The sequence below is a fragment of the Rhinopithecus roxellana genome, chromosome 15, assembly GCF_007565055.1.
Source record: "Rhinopithecus roxellana isolate Shanxi Qingling chromosome 15, ASM756505v1, whole genome shotgun sequence".
Classification (NCBI taxonomy): Eukaryota; Metazoa; Chordata; class Mammalia; order Primates; family Cercopithecidae; genus Rhinopithecus; species Rhinopithecus roxellana.
In genome coordinates this window covers 91,207,117-91,227,047 of record NC_044563.1, presented here as the reverse complement: position 1 = coordinate 91,227,047, position 19,931 = coordinate 91,207,117, and the positions used below count along the sequence as shown (strand labels likewise).

General features: G+C 40.7%; 1 protein-coding gene across 3 annotated transcripts in view; it reads left to right on the top strand.

Moving 5' to 3' along the window:
- GALNT18 (polypeptide N-acetylgalactosaminyltransferase 18) overlaps window positions 1-19,931 on the top strand; it is a 360,974-nt gene that overhangs the window by 246,920 nt on the left and 94,123 nt on the right. For all 3 annotated transcript variants that reach the window (XM_010364608.2, XM_010364609.2, XM_010364610.2), the window contains exon 6: window positions 3,726-3,840. In XM_010364608.2, coding sequence (XP_010362910.2) covers window positions 3,726-3,840 — 115 coding nt within the window. The remainder of the gene's footprint in view (window positions 1-3,725; window positions 3,841-19,931) is intronic.

Below are 19,931 nucleotides of genomic sequence, written 5' to 3'. Positions count from 1 at the left end.
GATCTCGGCTCACTGAAGCCTCCGCCCCATGCTCCCCCCAAGTTCAAGTGATTCTCCTGCCTCAGCCTCTCAAGTAGCTGGGATGACAGGCACCTTCCACCGTGCCTGGCTGATTTTTGTATTTTTTAGTAGAGACAGGGTTTCACTATGTTGGCCAGGCTGCTCTTGAACTCCTGACCTCGTGATCCACCTACCTCTGCCTCCCAAAGTGCTGGGATTGCAGGCATGAGCCACTGAGCCCAGCCTATTTCTGTCTATGTTGATGATACAGTGGGTGTCTTTATGCTCCCTGCAAAGTTCTGCCCGTTACAAAACAGAAGGCACCAGAAGGTGGCCTAGGGCACAGTTTTTGGAGTTAAAGAGATTAGAAGCTCATGTTGTTTTGTATTACATGAGGGAGAAAGGGTATGAAAAATTTAATTGAATGTCAGTCATTATTACTTACGGTCACATTTTTCCTCGCCAGAAGAAAAAAAATATACTCACACTTAAAATGGAATAGAAGAAAACACCACCTAAACACCTGAAGTTGCGTGTTACCTACTCTGCTCAGCTCCTGCCACAATTTTGTGTTGTTAAACATTTGCTGAGAGTCTGCTATGTACAAGGGTCTTTTACATGCATTGGCTCATTTAATCATCATCATAACCTGTTGACCACTCGTGTCTCATCCCTGTTTTACAAAATGAAGAGAGCAAGACTGAGAGAGGAGAATGGCCCTGCCAAAGGCTCTGGGCAGTAGAGCCAAGATCCACCCACGGAAGCTAGACTCAGTGGCTAGTTTTCACCCCTCTATTGTCCACTGTTGAGCTCAGAACTGGTGTAGCTGTTTTCTGCTCCTAGGCCTGATGAATGCTGTTGAAGGGAAATATGCCCCCATGCAATGAGCATTCCTGCAGAAGACTGCATTGACATTAACTGTTTCTGTTCTGTTCATCTCTAACTGTATCAGTCCAGTCTTAATCAGCAAGCCTGCATTCCAGGTCCTTGCCAGACAATGTCATCTCAACCTCAAATTTTCTATCACTCAATTTTTATCAAAAACTTGGTTGAGGGAAATAACTTTTATGGAAGATTTTTGGACGAACATTCCTGGTTTTATTCCCAGATGAAGACAGCTCCACAGAAAGCTGTGATTTATACAAATGTATCTTGCCCATCCGAGCTCCCTTTTCTTTCAAGCTATACTTTAGTGCTCTGCCCACACATGGCATAAGTCATAAAAAGAGCCCAGCAGTATCTTCTAGTGTATTCTAAAGAGATGTCTTTGTGATGGCTGTTCACTAAGTCACCAGGTGACCCCATTAAGAAAATCCACATGAGAAATTTCTTTCAAACTGACTGCCAGTCAAAGAAAGCCTTGCTGTCCCCAGGGAATCAATTAATATGACATTTTCACATGAGAACTGTACATTTTGTTTCTAAGACCATGTATGTTTTTTCCACTTTGACCAACAGGAAACGCAAAGGCAAACTTTCATGTCTACTTTAAGAACAATTGAGAGAGGACCTTGGTCTACACATGCATTCCAATTTGTTGCAATCTTTAGGTCTGTCTAGACATTTATCTATTTATGGTTTTCTATGTATTTTAAATTTTCTTATAAGCTATTTCTAATCCTTTCAGGAATGAGGCAAGGTGTAAATCAATAACCCTTTCATGCTGATAGAATCCACTTAATACCCTAGCCGGTTAATAATAAACCACTGAGGTGGCCTGTGCTCATCTCAGAGTAACTGTTTCAGATTCTGTTCATTACCTGGCTTGAACTGTCAGTTTGAGGAAGGTCCCTTACTGTGTATCCTGAAAGCATTTTTCCAGCGTGCCCTGTCATATCCAACACTTAGGAATGCAGAGGCAAATGCCAAGACCCCACTCTGCCAGCCTGATGTTTCTGAATCATCACATATTTAAAGAGGAGATCTTCTAGACTTAGTGCACAATTGCATCTTTTTACCTTTTTAAATGACCTTTTGAGTGCCAGTTATGTCCCAGAGGCTTCAAGTGTTTTAATTTAGTCCGTGTGAGGTTAGAATGGATCCTATGTTACAGACATGGAATCGGAGGCTCAGAGAGGCTAGGAAACTTCTCTTAGAGACACACACCCAGAAGGGTGATTTTTCCCAGAGAGATTACCTCTAAGGCCTGAGTTCTGTTACCTCCACCACAGCAGGGTCTCAGGCTGCTTTAGGAGTGGTGGATTAGCTTCCCAGGATGCCTGCAGGTCTATAAGGGTGAAGACATTTAGAATAAAATGCAGTGATTTGAAAGGAAGAGAAGCAGTGGCTTCAGGGTGCCAGTCTCTGCCTGAGCAGCCTCCTGTATCCCAGGGAAATGGCCTGCAAAATCGCCTTTCTCCACCTTGATAAGTTTCCATTTTCAAAGATGGGTTCATTTACATGTGATTGACTGATAGTTTTCTCATCCCTGAGGAACCTTCATTTCTCCTTTTATTCCCCCACTCCCACCAAGTCATCCAGCCAGGCAAGGGCTAGAAATGATAGCAATAAGCAGTAGAACAATTCAACGTCACTACATAAGCAGTGCTCTCAGCAGAGAAGCAGCCTGGTGCTCTCATGCTGACTCACCTCATGTGAATCGTTCTCTGTGAGGTGCTGCACTGGGTGTCTGCACAGAGCTGGTGAGACCCAAGCTCACAGCCCTCAAGGAAGGAAAAGCCTTCCAGCTCCTGGACCCCATAGCTGTTGGCAGGTTGTTCCAGCCTAAGAACCCTGTTGAATTAGAGACTCAGGCCATGTACCTAAGCTCTGCCTGTTGGCTCTCTCCTCCTGGTGTCACACAGGTACCTTAAGGTCAGTTTTTCCACCACCAAAGCTTCTTTCTTTTGAAACCAGCTTCTTCTCCTGTGCCCGTGTATTGATGAGTGGCCCAAAACCCACTGTCACCCGAGCCAGAAAGCCAGATGGCATCCAGGTTCCTCCCCCTTTCTCACCCTTGTGTAGTTCATCTGTTTTGAAGTTCTGCTGATTTTACATCAAAATATGTCTTTAAACAATTGCTGTCTCTGTTCCTGATACTCTGACTCAGCTCTCCATCATTTTTCACCTGGATACAGCAATGAGCTTCCCAGCTGGGCCCCTCAATTCCCACCCCTTCCCCTCTGGTCAGTCACCCACAGCTGCCTGACTATTCTCTTTAAAAAACACAGATCTGCTTACACCACTGTCTTGCTTAAAATTCCTCATGGACACCTATTTACCTGCAGATAAAATTCAAATTTTTTACCCTGCTACCCAAAACCCTTTGCAACCTGGTGCCAGCTAATCTTTCTAAGTGGACCAAGGATGACATACAGATCCTAAGTTGGGGAAGGGTAGGAAAACTAGTATGCATTCCCAAGCAGGAACAGAGACTGACTGTGCAGAGGTCAGGGTCAGGGCAGCTAGAGATACAGTCAACCTAGACTGGCAGGCTGAGCACCACTTCTCAAAGCTAACACACACACAAGCACCACCCCACTAATAGCTGATCCCAGGATGGCAGCTGTCTGCCCACTGCCTGGAGGAAACAGCCTTTCTGGAGTGGTTGGGTGAGGCCAGACCCAGGGGCCACTCCAGGAACAAGGCTCACACTAGCTCTGGCAGCAAAGGAAGGAAGAGCACCAGATCCTCCTGACAGTAAGGCCTTACTGCTCTTACTCCTCAGACAGCCACACCAGACAGCCTCTCTGCTCACCACTGGCCCATCTCCCCTGCCCCTACAGGAGCCCCGCCCTCATTGGCTGCTTCATCGTGGACCGGCAGTACTTCCAGGAGATTGGCCTGCTGGACGAAGGCATGGAAGTCTACGGAGGCGAGAATGTGGAGCTTGGGATCAGGGTGAGTGGAGTTTCTCACTCAAAGGGCTCGGCTCAGCTCCCACCAGGGTAATGAGTCTGGGGTGGAGAAATGGGGTTTAAGGTTGAGGGTTACAGACTGATTCAGAACGTCCAGTCCTGAACCCTGGTCCACGTGTGTGTGATTGGGATTGGGAAGACACAGGGTGGAGCCTCTTGACTTTTCAGGAAGAAGAGGACTTCAGAACCTGCTTGGCTGGGGGAGGGAGCATGGGAGAGGTTGAGCTGCTAACTCAAGGGAACAGCCTCATTTAAAATCAAACTGAGGTCCATCGGAGTAAGCAAAGGTGTGCTCCAGGAAGCAATAACAGGCATCGAGGGTGGCTGGACAAGAGTGACCCTGAGTCAGCTCCCTTGGGATTTCTCACTCTAACACTCTCTGTCTTCTCCACAGTGGCCCATAGAACATTCCCAAACACTTTGTTAAGAGAGAGCCCAGGGAAATAAACTCAGGGTGTATAAACAGCAAGATGAAGTCAGGCTCACTGCAGGCTGCTTTCTGACCCCAGGCGCTAGCCAGACCCACAGCCCATTCCTGCCTCATGCCATTCTCCCGCCCCAAAGTACAAGGTTTTTTCCAACATCAGCTCATGGCATGGATCCCCAAGAGGCTCTATGTTATTTCTCATCCTACGGGAACATTTCCTAGGCTTTCTGGCTCTTTCCCCTTGGCTAGTGAAAACATAAATCTTCGATGAAGCCCTCTTTCCTATCTGAGGTTCCTGTTAGGTCCCCTGGTGTTAGGCAGGAATGCGATGATGGATACAATGAAGGATCTTGTCCTAGAAGGAAGCCTGCCCACCTCTACGACCAGGGATTGTCCTTGGCAGACCCAGTATTGGAACTGCAGGGCGTCCTCCCCATGATGGCCCCCACTGTCTTCTCCATGGGGAACTTGCAGCAGTCAGCCACCCCCACATGCTCCAGGCTTGCCGATGCTTGGAAAGAACCCTGTGCCTACTGGTGTCCATAGGGATTATCTGAGATGCTCCACCTCACTGCCAGCCTGTTCACACATCCATGCAGACCTCATCTGCCTGGTTCCACCTACTGGCCCTATTCTGGCACCTTTGGCCTTAATGTCTACATCTGATGTCTCCAATTCTTGATACTCAATTCCTGCTGAAGGACTGTAGTGTGGATGCACCCTCCTCTAACCTCTAACCTCCTTCAACCTTTCACCCCACCAGGCAGGCAACAGTCCTTGCCCCTGACCTGAAGGGGAAATTGGGCACCCACAAGGAGCATCTTTTTTTTTTTTTTTTTTTTTTTTTTTTGAGACAGAGTCTGGCTGTGTCGCCCAGGCTGGAGTGCAGTGGCACGATCTCGGCTCACTGCAAGCTCCGCCTCCCGGGTTCATGCCATTCTCCCACCTCAGCCTCCGAGTAGCTGGGACTACAGGTGCCCGCCACCACACCCGGCTAATTTTTTGTATTTTTAGTAGAGACAGGGTTTCACCGTGTTAGCCAGGATGGTCTCGATCTCCTGACCTCGTGATCCGCCCGCCTCGGCCTCCCAAAGTGCTGGGATTACAGGCTTGAGCCACCGCGCCCGGCCAACAAGGAGCATCTTACGATGCCTGCAATGATGTGACAGGCACTGTGTGGGGCCCGACTCACCACCCAGACTTAATGCTAGGGCTTTGAGGACTGGCGACATGAACAGCCTCTCTGAAGCTGAGCTTAGAAACCACTTCCAGACACCTGTATTCACTGAAACCCTGAGAAATTGCTTTGGAAGCAGTCAAAATGCATGGACTTATTGGGGAGCTAATGTATTCATAGAGGACAGCCCCTGCATAATCACCCTCGTTTCTGCAGCTCTCTCTACATCGGCCATTTATTCCCCATTTGCGTCCTCGCCATCTCATTTCAGCACTGCTCCTGGATAGATGCTCACCCCAAACATAATATTTTTCACGAGGAGCTGCTGTCAGGAATTCTCTGAGTGGGCTGGACCGCCTCCATTCGCTTGTGTTCTCTGGGTAAAAATGTGCAGGAATGGAGAGAGGAATTAGATTTGTGAACTTTGCTTCCAACATGTGTGTGAGTCAATCACAGAGTGCAGATTTCTGGCTTTTCCTTCCTTAGATTATAAAGTTATAAAGCTATTCTGGAGTGTGGGCCTGGTGAGGCTCTCAAATACAAGTTAAAATGTCTCTGAGTGATTTCATGTACAGAGTTTAAAATACAGTTTACAATGATATCTGGTTTTTTTTTTTTTCCTCCATCTCTTCCCTCTCAGTTGACAGAGATGAAGTGTCATTGGAGTTGAAGAAAGGGTGGCATTTAAAGCAGAGAACCAACAAGCTGTTAGCTGGCAAAACTAATTACAAATGGGAGGGATGGGTTCATTTGAATTTCAGTTCCTCCTTTAAGGGTTACAGAACCACTGATCATCAGCAAAACAGATTTTCTCCTTTTGTATGGTTATTATTATTTGTCTTTCTTTCACGTTTGATGAGTTAACTTTTCAATGGTTCGGTTTCCTCTATAAAGTAGCACACCTGCCCTAATTACACCATAGGATTGTGTATCAATATGAAAGACATCACTTTTCACCCTTTGCTTAAGCAGAGGCAAATTATTCAAAGTCCTTACCTATCTGGAACACAGAAAGAAAGTTGTTTGTGCAACTACTAAATGCCTGCTTTGTGCCATGGGTTATATTGGCACTTACGTCATCCATCCACAAAACACCCTAAAAATACTATGATTGTAATAGTGGTTTTTTTTCCAGATGATACTGTGAAATTAGGAGCTTATGTATATCTCAAGGTCATGTACCTTGTAAGAGGTAGAGAAAGGATTCAGCCCCAGATCTTTATGATTTGAGGACTAGACAGATATACCACAGTGATCTAGTGATAAAAGTACTTTGAGCACCATCTCAAAAAAGATATTGCAACATCCTGCAGTAATTATCTTCTACTTTATTCACATTTATGTCTACTGAGTCCATATTTAAAGCCTTACTCTTATTTTGTGCTCTGTTTTTTTTTTTGTCTGTTTGTTTTGTCTTGTTTTTTTTTTCTGATTTGTAAGTCTGCACCACAATGAGAAAAAGGAAGGAGCTGCTGTGGCCAAGTACAGGGAAATGAGTGAGAAATAAGAGCTGACATTGAATAGAAAACAGAAAGATTATATAAATGATAACTGTAAAAGTGCTAGAATGCATAAGAAAACATTTAAGGGCTGGCAAGGGATTGAAATTGTTGGAGACTGTTATGGTTTGAATTCAGTGCCCCCAGCCCCAATGTGTCCTAACCTCCTGTGAATGTGATCTCATTTGGAAACGGGGTCCTTGCAGATGTAATCAAGTTAAGATACAATTGTGCTGGATTAGGATGGGCCCTAATCCAACAGGACTGATGATGTCCTTATAAGAAGAGGAAAATTTAGTCACAGGCAAACATAAAGGAAAGACCACCATGTGAACGTGGAGGTAGAGATTGGAGTTATGATGTCAAAAGCTCAGGAACACCTGGGGCTATCGAAAGCTGGAACAGGCAAAGAAGGATCCTTCCCTAGAGGGTTGTGAGGGAACACAGCCCAGTCAATATGTTGATTTCAGACTTCTGGCCTCCAGAGCTGTGAGAGAATAAATTTATGCTGTTTTAGGTGATCCAGATTGTGATACTTTGTTATAAGAGCCCTGGGAAACCAACCTAGGGACCAAAAAAGTAAGCCAAAGTAGGAACCTGGAGAAATGTTGAGGCTATTCTATATGGAGAACCTGGTGACATTTAAGTTTGTGTTTTCTCGGCTTCGTAGAATACAGAGAACAGAAAGCCAAAGGCTTGCCTTACTTCCCGTAAAGCTGGGACTCCAAAGGCCTGTTTTCTCAGTATAAAATAGAAATCCTCTCTGGAGAAAGAGCCTTTTAACCCAGGCCACACAATTCCCACAGGGAGAGTTTTAAGGAATATGAATTTACAGTTTTAAAAACATCACAAAACAGACAAGGAAAAAAGCAGCAATATCAGTGGACAGCCAAACCTGACCCACAAAGTCTCCAACTTTTGAATCCATCAGACACGGAATATAAACTAGGTTATATCATACACTTAGAAAAATAAGAGATTGAAAATATGAATAAGGAGCAAGATACTATAAAAATAATCAGTCATAGTAGGATAAAAATGGAATTTCAAACATGAAAAATGTAAAAATGGCAATTAAAAGTTCAACAGATGGGCAGAATAGCTGTGTGAATATTATTAAAGGAATAAAATTAAGAAACTGGAAAATAGATCTAAAGAAATCATTCAAAATGAGCCCAAGGGACCCAGAAAAAATTGTGAAAAAATATTAAAAGACATGTAGAATTGAAATTGTGGATTTAATATCTTAAAATTCCAAGCAGAGATGATCCTTTTCTCCAGAGAGGATTTCTATTCTATACTGAGAAAACAGTATGGAGGGTTAGGCAAAAGCCATATTTAAATAAATGAGGGCTTAAAATTTTCCCAAACTGATAAAAGACACCAATCCTCAGATTTAAGAAGTCATGCCATCCAAAGTGAGGTAAACATAAAGATATCCCCATTTAGATATACCATAGAGGAACTACAGAATATCAAAGACAAATAAAAGATCTGACAGCAGTCAAAGAGAAAAGATACATGACCTAAGTCAATAATAATTAGAATAACAGCTGACTTTTCAACTGTAACAATGGGACCCAGAAGACTATGATATAATGTCTTCCTTACACTAGAGAAAATAATTGTCAACGTATAAGTGTATGCCCAATTAAAACATCCTTCAAAAACTAGGGTAAAATAAAGTCATCTTCAGATACACAAAAACTGATAGAGTTTGTCATTAACAAGAACTCAAGAAAATAAGTTATGAATGATACACTTCAGGCTTAAGAAAAAAGATCCCAGAAGGAAGTCCGAGACAAAAGAAGATGAGTAACCTCAAAAAGTGGTACATATATGAGCAAATATAAAGAAATATTGATGACAAATAATACAGGGTAGTGTCTTGTGGAGTTATTAAAACTATAATATATGATGACAATAGCATATAGCTTGGGAGGGAGTGATTGGACTCAAGATGTTCTAAAATACCTACATTGTTAACAAGGATGGAAAGGATATTGTTTAAATTTTGGTAACTTAAGTAAATATGTTAGAATTTCCAGGAAAGTCATAAAAATCATAAAAATAGAAAGTATAACTTCCAAAGTAATAGAAGAAAAATAAAGTGTAAAAGTGTTATGCAAGAGAGAAGTAGAAATATAGATCATGCAAAGAAAAAGCATACAATAAGATGATAGAAAAACCCCAAATATGTTAGTAAATATGGTACACGGACAAAGTAGAAGACAAGTAATTTTAGAGTAGATTTAACTTTTTAATAGCTATTTATAAGAAATATGTCTAAAACATAATTCAGAAATGTTGAAATCTAAAAAGATAAAAACTCATAACAGGCAGATGTCAATCAAAAGAAACTTGCAGTGGTTACATTAACATTAGAAAAGAAAGACTGTTACAATATGTTTTAGTGTAAGTAAAGACTATTTCTACAAAATGTTAAATGTACAGTTCATTAGGCATATATAACAGTTATAAACTTTTATTCACCTAATTGCACAACCTTAATTTACATAAGGAAAAACTGACAGAATTACAGGGATACATTGACAGCTCCACTAACGTAATTGAGAATGTTAATAGTTTTCCCAAGTAATTGATAGACCAACACAATTAACAGTTTGAAGCTAATGGGCACATATAGAACACTACATATAACAGCTGCTGAACACATTTTCTTTCCCAAGAACTCATGGAATATTTATGAAAGTTGACCACATACTGAGGTATAAAACAAGAGTCAACAAATTTTAAGGGATCAGCATCATATAAAACATGTTATCTGACCACAATATAATTAATTTAGAAATTCACAACCAAAAATTATAGACAAAAGTCGTATTTTTACATATTGTGAAACACACTTCTAAATAATTTATAGGTCAAATAATAAATTATACTGAACATTTGAAAATATTTTGAACTGAGTGATAAATATACTACATATTACATTACATGAAATATAGCTAAAATAATACTTAAGATAAATTGTATAGCATCTTTTATACAAAAAGAAAAGTTAAAAGTTAATGAGCTAAGAACACAATATAAGCCATTAGAAAAATATCAGAATAAAAACAGTAGATGACAATAATAAAGAACAGAAATTAATGAAATAGACTAATAAAGCCAAAGCTTGGTTCTTTGAAAATACTAATCAAATTGACAAATCTTTATCAAGAAAGAACAAATAAACAACAATGGGAATGGAAAAGAGGACATTTCTACAGACAATATACACTCAAAAGATAAGAGTGTATTATGAACAAGTTTATGCCAAAATTTGAAAACTTGAATGAAAAGCACAAATTTATAGAAACGTATGCCTTCTAAAAACTGACACAGAGAAATTTTTAAAAAGCAAATTTATCCTACAGCCATTAAAGCAATTAAATCAGTGGTTTAAAATATTCTGAAAAATGAAAATTAGGATGTGATGGTTCTACCATCAAATGCTGCCAAGCTTTCAAGGAACAAAAATATTCCAAACTTATGCAAATTATTTGAACCCAAAGACTACAGAATAGGTAACAGGTGTCCAGCAGCACAGCAGCTTGGATCTCCTTTTTTTTTTTTTTTCTTTTTATTGTACTTTAAGTTCTAGGGTACATGTGTACAACGTGCAGGTTTGTTCACATATGTATACATGTACCATGTTGGTGTGCTGCACCCATTAACTCGTCATTTACATTAGGTATATCTCCTAATGGTATCCTTACCCCCACCCCCTCCCTACAATAGGACCCAGTGTGTGATGTTCCCCTTCCTGTGTCCAAGTGATCTCATTGTTCAATTCTCACCTATGAGTGAGAACATGCAGTGTTTGGTTTTCTGTTCTTGTGATAGTTTGCTGAGAATGATGGTTTCCAGTTGCATCCATGTCCCTACAAAGGACACAAACTCACCCTTTTTTATGGCTGCATAGTATTCCATGGTGTATAGGTGCCACCTTTTCTTAATCCAGTCTGTCACTGATGGACCTTTGGGTTGATTCCAAGTCTTTGCTACTGTGAATAGTGCTGCAATAAACATACCTGTGCCTGTGTCTTTATAGCAGCATGACTTATAATCATTTGGGTATATCCCCAGTAATGGGATGGCTGGGTCAAATGGTATTTCTAGTTCTAGATCCTTGAGGAATTGCCACACTGTCTTCCAAAATTGTTGAACTAGTTTACAATCCCACCAACAGTGTAAAAGTGTTCCTATTTCTCCACATCCTCTCCAGCACCTGTTGTTTCCTGATTTTTTAATGATTGCCATTCTAACTGGTGTGAGATGGTATCTCATTGTGGTTTTGATTTGCATTTCTCTGATGGCGAGTGATGATGAGCATTTTTTCATGTGTCTGTTGGCTGTATGAATGTCTTCTTTTGAGAAGTGTCTGTTCATATCCTTTGCCCACTTTTTGATGGGGTTGTTTGTTTCTTTCTTGTAAATTTGATTGAGTTCTTCGTAGGTTCTGGATATTAGCCCTTTGTCAGATGAGTAGATTGCAAAATTTTTCTCCCATTCTGTAGGTTGCCTGTTCACTCTGATGGTAGTTTCTTTTTCTGTGCAGAAGCTCTTTAGTTTAATTAGATCCCATTTGTCAATTTTGGCTTTTGTTGCCATTGCTTTTGGTGTTTTAGACATGAAGTCCTTGCCCATGCCTATGTCCTGAATGGTATTACCTAGGTTTTTTTCTAGGGTTTTTATGGTTTTAGGTCTAACATTTAAGTCTCTAATCCATCTTGAATTAATTTTCATATAAGGAGTAAGGAAAGTATCCAGTTTCAGCTTTCTACTTATGGCTAGCCAATTTTCCCAGCACCATTTATTAAATAGGGAATCCTTTCCCCATTTCTTGTTTTTGTCAGGTTTGTCAAAGATCAGATGGCTGTAGATGTGTGGTATTATTTCTGAGGGCTCTGTTCTGTTCCATTGGTCTGTATCTCTGTTTTCGTACCAGTACCATGCTGTTTTGTTACTGTAGTCTTATAGTATAGTTTGAAGTCAGGTAGCATGATATCTCTAGCTTTGTTCTTTCAGCTTAGGATTGTCTTGGCAATGCGGGGTCTTTTTTGGTTCCATATGAACTTTAAAGCAGTTTTTTCCAATTCTATGAAGAAAGTCATTGGTGGCTTAATGGGGATGGCGTTGAATCTATAAATTATTTTGGGCAGTATGGCCATTTTCACAATATTGATTCTTCCTATCCATGAGCATGGTATGTTTTTCCATTTGTTTGTGTCCTTTTTTATTTCACTGAGCAGTGGTTTGTAGTTCTCCTTGAAGAAGTCCTTTATATCCCTTGTAAGTTGGATTCCTAGGTATTTTATTCTCTTTGAAGCTATTGTGAATGGGAGTTCATTCATGATTTGGCTCTCTGTTTGTCTGTTACTGGTGTATAAGAATGCTTGTGATTTTTGCACATTGATTTTGTATCCTGAGACTTTGCTGAAGTTGCTTATCAGCATAAGGAGATTTTGGGCTGAGACAATGGGGTTTTCTCAATATACAATCATGTCATCTGCAAACAGGGACAATTTGACTTCTTTTCCTAACTGAATACGCTTGATTTCTTTCTCTTGCCTGATTGCCCTAGCCAGAACTTCCAACACTATGTTGAATAGGAGTGGTGAGAGAGGGCATCCCTGTCTTATGCCAGTTTTCAAAGGGAATGCTTCCAGTTTTTGCCCATTCAGTATGATATTGGCTGTGGGTTTATCATAAATAGCTCTTATTATTTTGAGATACGTTCCATCAGTACCGAATTTATTGAGAGTTTTTAGCATGAAGGGCTGTTGAATTTTGTCAAAAGCCTTTTCTGCATCTATTGAGATAATCACGTGGTTTTTGTATTTGGTTCTGTTTATATGCTGGATTACGTTTATTGATTTGCATATGTTGAACCAGCCTTGCATCCCAGGGGCCATTCCTTCTGAAACTATTCCAATCAATAGAAAAAGAGGGAATCCTCCCTAACTCATTTTACGAGGCTGACATCATCCGGATACCAAAGCCTGGCAGAGATACAACAAAAAAAGAGAGCTTTAGACCAATATCCCTGATGAACATTGATGCAAAAATCCTTAATAAAATACTGGCAAACCGAATCTAGCAGCACATCATAAAGCTTATCCGCCATGATCAAGTGGATCTCTTTCTTCTAGAGCTAAACATTCAGGCAGATCTTAGGTTTATAGCACAACACAGTGGGGCACAGTTGTTAATGATCTTAATAACAGTTCCGAGTCATGAAAAAGGTCTCCGTTGTATTCTGTATACTTATTCAAGAAGACAAAATACACGTATGCAAAGATTTCTATGGAAAATGTAAAACTTGTTAAATTTCTAATACTGAAATAGGCAACTTCTCAGTTTTATGGAATGGACATGGAGAAACTGATTAGAAAGCCTAGCCTATTTATTATGCTTTAAATTCAATTCACTTCTTTAACATGAATCTTGGCTGTCTTCACCTTGGCTGTCTTCACCTTTCTGGAATGGAAACCAAACAAGTAGGGGGTGGTGGGGAAGAATGCCACTACAACCACAGCCAGTGCCCCACCTGTGGTGTCCAGAGCAGGCAACCAGAGAAAAGACCCCTCTCCTCTCCATCTTGCCCCAGCTGTGAATGACTCCTGATTGGATTGAGCTGTTAGAAATGTATTACAGAGAAGAGAGTCTCCCAGAAAGGACTTGCTGTTGGAATGACACCCACTTGAACATATCTGCAAGTCACTGACTCCTTCTCTGAATATCTAAGCTTTACCCACTTGGGGTTTCTTATTGGCATTTTAGAATCTCTATCTTGGGATATGCATAATCATTTGCCTCTTTAGAATATGATCTGCTATTATAATGACACTTAAACAGATTTTCATCCTCCGGGATGACCTTTTACTATCTGCTTCTAAGACTGGACGATTGTTATTATTCTTCATTCCCTAGTGCCAGTTTGCCCCTTTTAACTGCTTTTTCTAAGCCTCATCACAAGATCTAATTGGGAGTGGAATCCCTTGCTGTGATTCTGTCCCTCTTCCTGTGTAGCTGAGTAACATGTAGGACAGGAGGAAGTGAAGCTGATTGGCTCCACTTTGAGCCTTGGGAGAACCAAGGAATCTTTTAAGGTTTCCTTACCTGGCTAGCCTTATAGAATAGCTTAATAAAGCAGAAGTGCATCTGAGATTTCTCAGTACCTCGGACAGTGTCTAAACTCATTAAGTCTTTCTGTTGTCCTAGTCTGCCAGTTTTCATCCCCTCTCATAGGTATTTTCCTCACTCATGGAGAACCTAATACCTATGCATGCCTTGGCAAAATGCCAATGGCTATTCCACAGAGCATGGGTGATGAAAGAAGCAAAGAAAGTGTGGACACAATAGGAGTATACTTCACAAATTACGAAGTTACTAGATATCAAAAACCCCCTTACCCCCTACACTGGGTTCATCTGCTGCTTCTATATCAGCTAAATAACCATAGCAGTACCTTTCATGTATATTTCAAAATCCTTTCCCTACAATTATCCTATTTATTGCACACAGCAATCAAATGCTGAAGGCAAGTCAGAGAGTATTATCCTAATAGTGTTATATGATTAAAAATGTTTATGTTGGTCAAAAAGGTAATTCATTCTTATGCTTTATTATCTCATTATTCTAATCATTATTTTTAACAGTAAAGATAAGAAATTAATTTAAGAACCTCATACAGTTCTCTATACAAACATATCATCGTATCTATTACACATGTAGATGCATATGTGCATAAAAATACTACCACACATTTTATATAGTGCTTTACTTTTTAAAGCACACATTAATTTATATGTATTATAGCCATGCTTAACTTTTTATTCAAATGACACTCAGGAATCTGTGCTGCAAGCTAAGAAAACTGACTCAACCTAACTTAAAGAGAAAATAAATTTCTTGGAAGGACATGGGTATCTCAAAGAATTAATTTGTTTTTCAAAGAAGCAGATTCAGAAAAAGAGCAAAAACCAAGAGAGGCTAAACAGCAGAAACTACAGTCAAGGCCACATGGTCCTAATAGTCTATTTGCGAAAATACCTCTGACCCTATTGCCATGACTAGATGGTCCTACCACTGGGTACTGGGCACTGTTGCTTGGGTTTTGGTGACATTAACAAAGGTCAGAAGTCCTGAGTGAGAGCACACGATTAGCTAAATCTAGGTTTATGTACATACCTTTGTTTCCAGGGGACAGCGACAGATCATATTGCTCTTTTCAGTTTCTGCAGTTTCAAGAATTACACATGACAGAGTTCCTCTTATGGGAAATGGAGTTTTAACCTGGGTTTGTCTGTCCTCTAAAACAAGGAATATATTATGTAGGTATTGTTCTTCATATTCCAGATACTTTATCATAAATGAGACTTGAAAAAACTCTCTATTGAAATGCAAATCAAAATCACAATGAGATACCATCTCACACCACTCAGAATGGTGATTATTAAAAAGTCAGGAAACAATAGATGTTCGTGAGGCTGTGGAGAAATAGGAATGCTTATACACTGGGAATGTAAATTAGTTCAACCATTGTGGAAGACACTGTGGTGATTCCTCGAGGATTTAGTACCAGAAACACCATTTGACCCAGCAATCCCATTACTGAGCATATACACAAAAGAATATAAATCTTTCTACTATAAAGACACATGTACACGTATGTTTACTGCAGAACTATTTCTAATAGCAAAGACATGGAACCAACCCAAATGCCCGTCAATGATAGCCTGGATAAAGAAAATGTGGTACATATACACCATGGAATACTATGCAGCCATAAAAAGGAATGACAACATGTCCTTTGCGGGAGCATGGATGAAGCTGGAAGCCATCATCCTCAGCAAACTAACACAGGAACAGAAAACCAAACACCACATGTTCTCACTCATAAGTGGAAGCTGAACACTGGGAACACATGGACACAGAGGGGAACAACACACACCAAGGCCTGTTAGGGGTTGAGGGTTGAGGGAAGGGAACCTGAAGAATGGGTCAATAAGTGCAGCAAACCACCATGGCACATGTATACCTATGGAACAAACCTGCACTTTCTGCACATGTATCCCATTTTTTAGAAAAAATAATGAAAAAAAATTAAGGAAAAAAGGAGAAAAAACTCTTTCTTATGGACAATATCGAATATATACCAAAACAGAGAGATAGTAAAATAAATACCATTGTAGTTGTTACCTTACTTCAGTATTGTCAACTTATGGCCAATTTGGTTTTATCTTTACCTCTGCCTAATCCCCCACCTAACTCTAGTTATTTTGAGGGAAATCCCAGACATCGTATCATTTCATCAAAAATATTTCAGTATGCATCCAAAATAGATAAGGACTTTTAAAGAACCATGGCCATGATGCTATTTTCAGTCCTAAAAGAGTTGAAAAGAATACTGTAATACTGTCAAATATTCAAGTATACAAATTTTTCTAATTCTCTCATAAGTTTTTGTTTTGTTCTACAATTTGTTTGCTTGAATCAAGATTCAGTTGGTTACATTTGTCTTTCCAGTCTCCATAATCTACTGAATATCTTTCTCCATCTCTTTTTTTCCCCCTCTTGTAATTTATTTTTGAAGAGATCAGGTCATTTTTCCTGCAGAGATTCTCACAGTCTAGATTTCTTGATTACATTCCCCTGATGTCATTTAACAGGCCCTTCTGTCCCATATATTTCATCTAAATTGGTAGTTAAATCTAGAGATTTAGGTTCAATTTTGTAGCAAGAATATTTCATCAGTATTTGTGTACTTCCATCATGAAGTAAATGATGTCTACTTGTGTTCCCATTTGTGATGCTAACCATCATTACTGATTATTGCCTAGATTCAGTAATTCATTAGGGGTTACCAAATAGTAATATTTTAATTTTATTTCTCTTTCCTCATTTATTAGCTGAAATACTTCCTGTAGAGACATTTACAATAATCCATTCATTGGTTACCCAGAAGTACAAATAAGTTCTTTTGGAAAAGTCAGGATAAATAGTTCTTTCTATAATAGCTTTCAAAATAATGAATTGATTCTCAACCACCCTCCAAAGGGGACCAATTAGTTTTTTAGTATCCTTGTGAACTTATGGGTTTAAACATATTATATGTATTTCAATTAATTATCCTTGCATACATTTAATATCCTTATTGACTTACAAATTTTCTCCCTTTGTCCATTGGGAGCCTGTTGACATTTGTCCATGGGTCCTTTTGACTCTTTAATGACTTCCCTGCCACAAGGAGGGTTCCAGGCTCATCTTACACATTTCCTGCTCCAGACTTGTAATTAGCTACTTCCCTAAGGAACTCAGCTTATTGTTAGTGAGAAATGGTATTTAAATCCACAATCTGGGTACTAGACATGCTCATTGCTACTGGATTGGTCCATGTTTCTAGGTCTTTTCAGTAGTCAGAACTAGAAATAATTATTAATATAGAGCTAAAATATTTCAGGCATTCATGATGATCTTTCTCATTCAAACTTAGGACAGCAGAATTTTACTTAACTTCATCAATTTTACATCTATATTTCCTTTCTTTTATGCCAAAATTTCTGGTTCTTAATGACAACAGCATAGGTACTTGTTTATTTTACTCCCCAGAATGCACAAGACTGTTTCAGCATATTAATGAGAATGCTACCACCAATGATATGATAAATTAAGTGGTTTAATTTATTTTGCATTTCTTCTTTAGATTCTATCCCGCTAGGATGTACAGTCAAATTACTATTATCTACAGTTATCTAGAAGCATTCCTCTCTGTATGGTTGTCCTACCAACCTAAGAAGTAGGTTCGGGGGCGGAGCAAGATGGCCGAATAGGAACAGCTCCAGTCTCCAACTCCCAGCCCGAGCGACACAGAAGACCAGTGATTTCTGCATTTTCAACTGAGGTACTGGGGTCATCTCACTAGGGAGTCCCGGACAATCGGTGCTGGTCAGCTGCTGCAGCCTGACCAGCGAGAGCTGAAGCAGGGCGAGGCATCGCCTCACCTGGAAGTGCAAGGGGGAAGGGAATCCGTTTTCCTAGCCAGGGGAACTGAGACACACAACACCTGGAAAATCGGGTAACTCCCACCCCAATACTGCGCTTTAAGCAGACAGGCACACCAGGAGAATATATCCCACACCTGGCCGGCCGGGAGGGTCCCACGCCCACGGAGCCTCCCTCACTGCTAACACAGCAGTCTGCGGCGATCTATCCGCAAGGCAGCAGCGAGGCTGGGGGAGGGGCGCCCGCCATTGCTGAGGCTTAAGTAGGTAAACAAAGCCGCTGGGAAGCTCGAACTGGGTGGAGCTCACAGCAGCTCAAGGAAGCCTGCCTGTCTCTGTAGTCTCCACCTCTGGGGACAGCGCACAGCTGAAGACCAACAGGGGAAGCAGCGAGGGCCGGTGCAGACGCGAACGACTCTGTCTGACAGCTTTGGGGAGAGCCGTGGATCTCCCAACGCGGAGGTTGAGATCTGAGAACGGACAGACTGCCTGCTCAGGTGTGTCTCTGACCCCTGAGTAGCCTAGCTGGGAGACATCCCCCACTAGGGGCAGTCTGACACCCCACACCTCACAGGGTGGAGTACACCCCTGAGAGGAAACTTCCAAAGGAAGAATCAGACAGGTACACTCGCTGTTCAGCAATATTCTATCTTCGGCAACCTCTGCTGCTGATACCCAGGCAAACAGGGTCTGGAGTGGACCTCAAGCAATCTCCAACAGACCAACAGACAGTCCTTCTGACTGTCAGAAGGAAAACTATCAAACAGGAAGGACATCTATACCAAAACCCCATCAGTACGTCACCATCATCAAAGACCAGAGACAGATAAAACCACAAAGATGGGGAAGAAGTAGGGCAGAAAAGCTGGAAATTCAAGAAATAAGAGCGCATCTCCCCCTGCAAAGGAGCGCAGCCCATCGCCAGCAACGGATCAAAGCTGGTCAGAGAATGACTTTGACGAGATGAGAGAAGAAGGCTTCAGTCCATCAAACTTCTCAGAGCTAAAGGAGGAGTTACGTACCCAGCGCAAAGAAACTAAAAATCTTGAAAAAAGAGTGGAAGAATTGACAGCTAGACTAATTAATGCAGAGAAGATCATAAACGAAATGACAGAGATGAAAACCATGACACGAGAAATACGTGACAAATGCACAAGCTTCAGTAACCAACTCGATCAACTGGAAGAAAGAGTATCAGCGATTGAAGATCAAATGAATGAAATGAAGCGAGAAGAGAAACCAAAAGAAAAAAGAAGAAAAAGAAATGAACAAAGCCTGCAAGAAGTATGGGATTATGTAAAAAGACGAAATCTATGTCTGATTGGGGTGCCTGAAAGTGAGGGGGAAAATGGAACCAAGTTGGAAAACACTCTTCAGGATACCATCCAGGAGACCTCCCCCAACCTAGTAGGGCAGGCCAACATTCAAATTCAGGAAATACAGAGAACGCCACAAAGATACTCCTCGAGAAGAGCAACTCCAAGACACATAATTGCCAAATTCACCAAAGTTGAAATGAAGGAAAAAATCTTAAGGGCAGCCAGAGAGAAAGGTCGGGTTACCCACAAAGGGAAGCCCATCAGACTAACAGCAGATCTCTCGGCAGAAACTCTACAAGCCAGAAGAGAGTGGGGGCCAATATTCAACGTTCTTAAAGAAAAGAATTTTCAACCCAGAATTTCATATCCAGCCAAACTAAGTTTCATAAGTGAAGGAGAAATAAAATCCTTTACAGATAAGCAAATGCTTAGAGATTTTGTCACCACCAGGCCTGCCTTACAAGAGACCCTGAAGGAAGCACTAAACATGGAAAGGAACAACCGGTACCAGCCATTGCAAAAACATGCCAAAATGTAAAGACCATCGAGGCTAGGAAGAAACTGCATCAACTAACGAGCAAAATACCCAGTTAATATCATAATGGCAGGATCAAGTTCACACATAACAATATTAACCTTA